At 41.0% G+C, this 1,668-nt stretch overlaps 1 protein-coding gene across 1 annotated transcript; it reads right to left on the reverse strand.

Annotated features, from left to right (window-relative positions):
- Positions 1-1,461: 1,461 nt before the first annotated feature.
- Positions 1,462-1,638, reverse strand: LOTGIDRAFT_146043 (hypothetical protein; the record flags this gene model as incomplete). The annotated part of the gene is made up of 1 exon (XM_009064339.1): positions 1,462-1,638. A coding segment is annotated over one exon (177 nt), but the record flags the coding sequence as incomplete, so codon positions are not given.
- Between the last annotated feature and the right edge of the window lie 30 nt (positions 1,639-1,668).

Raw genomic sequence — 1,668 nt, forward strand, 5'->3', positions numbered from 1 at the left:
TGGAGTTAACTGCTTTCAGGTCTGTGCCGACTTTGTAGTTTGCCATGACGTACTTCAAAATGGCTTGTCTGGAGGAGCCGCCCCTTTCCTTCAAGGAAGCGACTGCAGCCTTGATCATATCTACATATTTCGGGTGAGCAGCTGGCACCTTAGGCTTGGCTGAGGTCTTCTTCTTGGGTGATTTGTGAACGGGAGCTACGGCTGCGTCAGTCATCTTGGATTGCTTCTTTGCGAACGTCGTTCTTCTTCTGTGTACGAGAGGAAAATGAATAGACTAAACGCGTGTATTGTGTAGACCCATACAAGTAAAGCGCGGACTTGATAGTGAGCACGCCTTAATTTTACCTGGTTTTGACTTGAGATAAATCTTGTGTTTGTAATTTCATGACAAATACGTATTTCAAGGGTCATTTTTGCTAATTTTCCCAAAAATTAGACTTAACCTGGTCAAAGAAACATTTGTCTACTATACCAGTCTCATACTGTGAGGAAATTGGCAATATTTGAACTCAAATCACGGTTTTTTAGAGCCCGACTTTTCCTTTTCGTCCGTTTCAGTAGTGAAAAAGACCCAACTTTCACTCCAGTTCCGTAACACAGGGCAGGTAAGTGACTTTGGGAGGGCTAAATAGGTGCAAATATCAGTCCACTAGACTTTTTCATAAGTTTGAGCAATCTCCCACCTTTTGGGACTTTCTTATAAGGAAATCATAGAGGGCATTGGCGCTCAAAATACACCACGGTGAAAATGTATGGTTTAAAGTTCATTAACGTTCTGTATTGAGATTGGCGTGAAAAAGAGNTGAATAAAGTGAAAGAAATTAGGAAAAACTGAGAAATGAAGAAAATCGCGTTTTGTCTCTTACCTTTGAACTTGGACACATACATACTTACCATATCAAAATCCCATGACAAGTGTACGAAATTTTAACAACACAACACTTTATAAAACATTCTGTCAGGGTTTGAGTAGATCTACTCAAAAATTAAACCCCACCCCACCGTATTGTGATCCCATATTCTCGCCTAGTGTTTCTAAGTAAATTGATTAGACCTGTAGGATAATCCGGTCATTGGCGGTAATCAACATAGACGTTCGGTCGGTGTATTTTGCACATGGCTTCACGGTTAAGTTAGGGCTAGGTTTCATTCATTCATTCATTCATTCATTCATTTTACTCATTCCATACCTCAATATAGGAGAATCAATTATTATAAACGTGGTCAATGGTGTGTTTTTTACACTCAAGGTTTAGACTAGACCAGGGCTTTTTCGTCAGCTTTTTACTACGAGCTGTTCTATTTTGAAGCGAAATCAGGGGAAATGGCAAGAAAGAGGGACAGGAGGGGATTTTGTACTTCGTACTTTGTTTCAAGATAAAGACTTTTTTCACTCTTTTTTGAGATTTTGGATGGCCCTGAAAAGGGCCGTTTTTTTGTTGATTGCAAGAACTGCACTTTTTAAGCACGTTCGCCTCGGATTCTTCGGGCCAATTGAATGTCCTTGGGCATAATGGTCACTCTCTTGGCGTGGATGGCACACAAGTTGGTATCTTCGAAAAGACCGACCAAATAAGCCTCACTGGCTTCTTGGAGAGCCATGACAGCTGAGCTCTGGAATCGAAGATCAGTCTGAAGTCTTGAGCGATTCTCTCACCAATCGTGAAG

Source organism: Lottia gigantea, assembly GCF_000327385.1.
Source record: "Lottia gigantea unplaced genomic scaffold LOTGIsca_619, whole genome shotgun sequence".
Lineage (NCBI taxonomy): Eukaryota > Metazoa > Mollusca > Gastropoda > Lottiidae > Lottia > Lottia gigantea.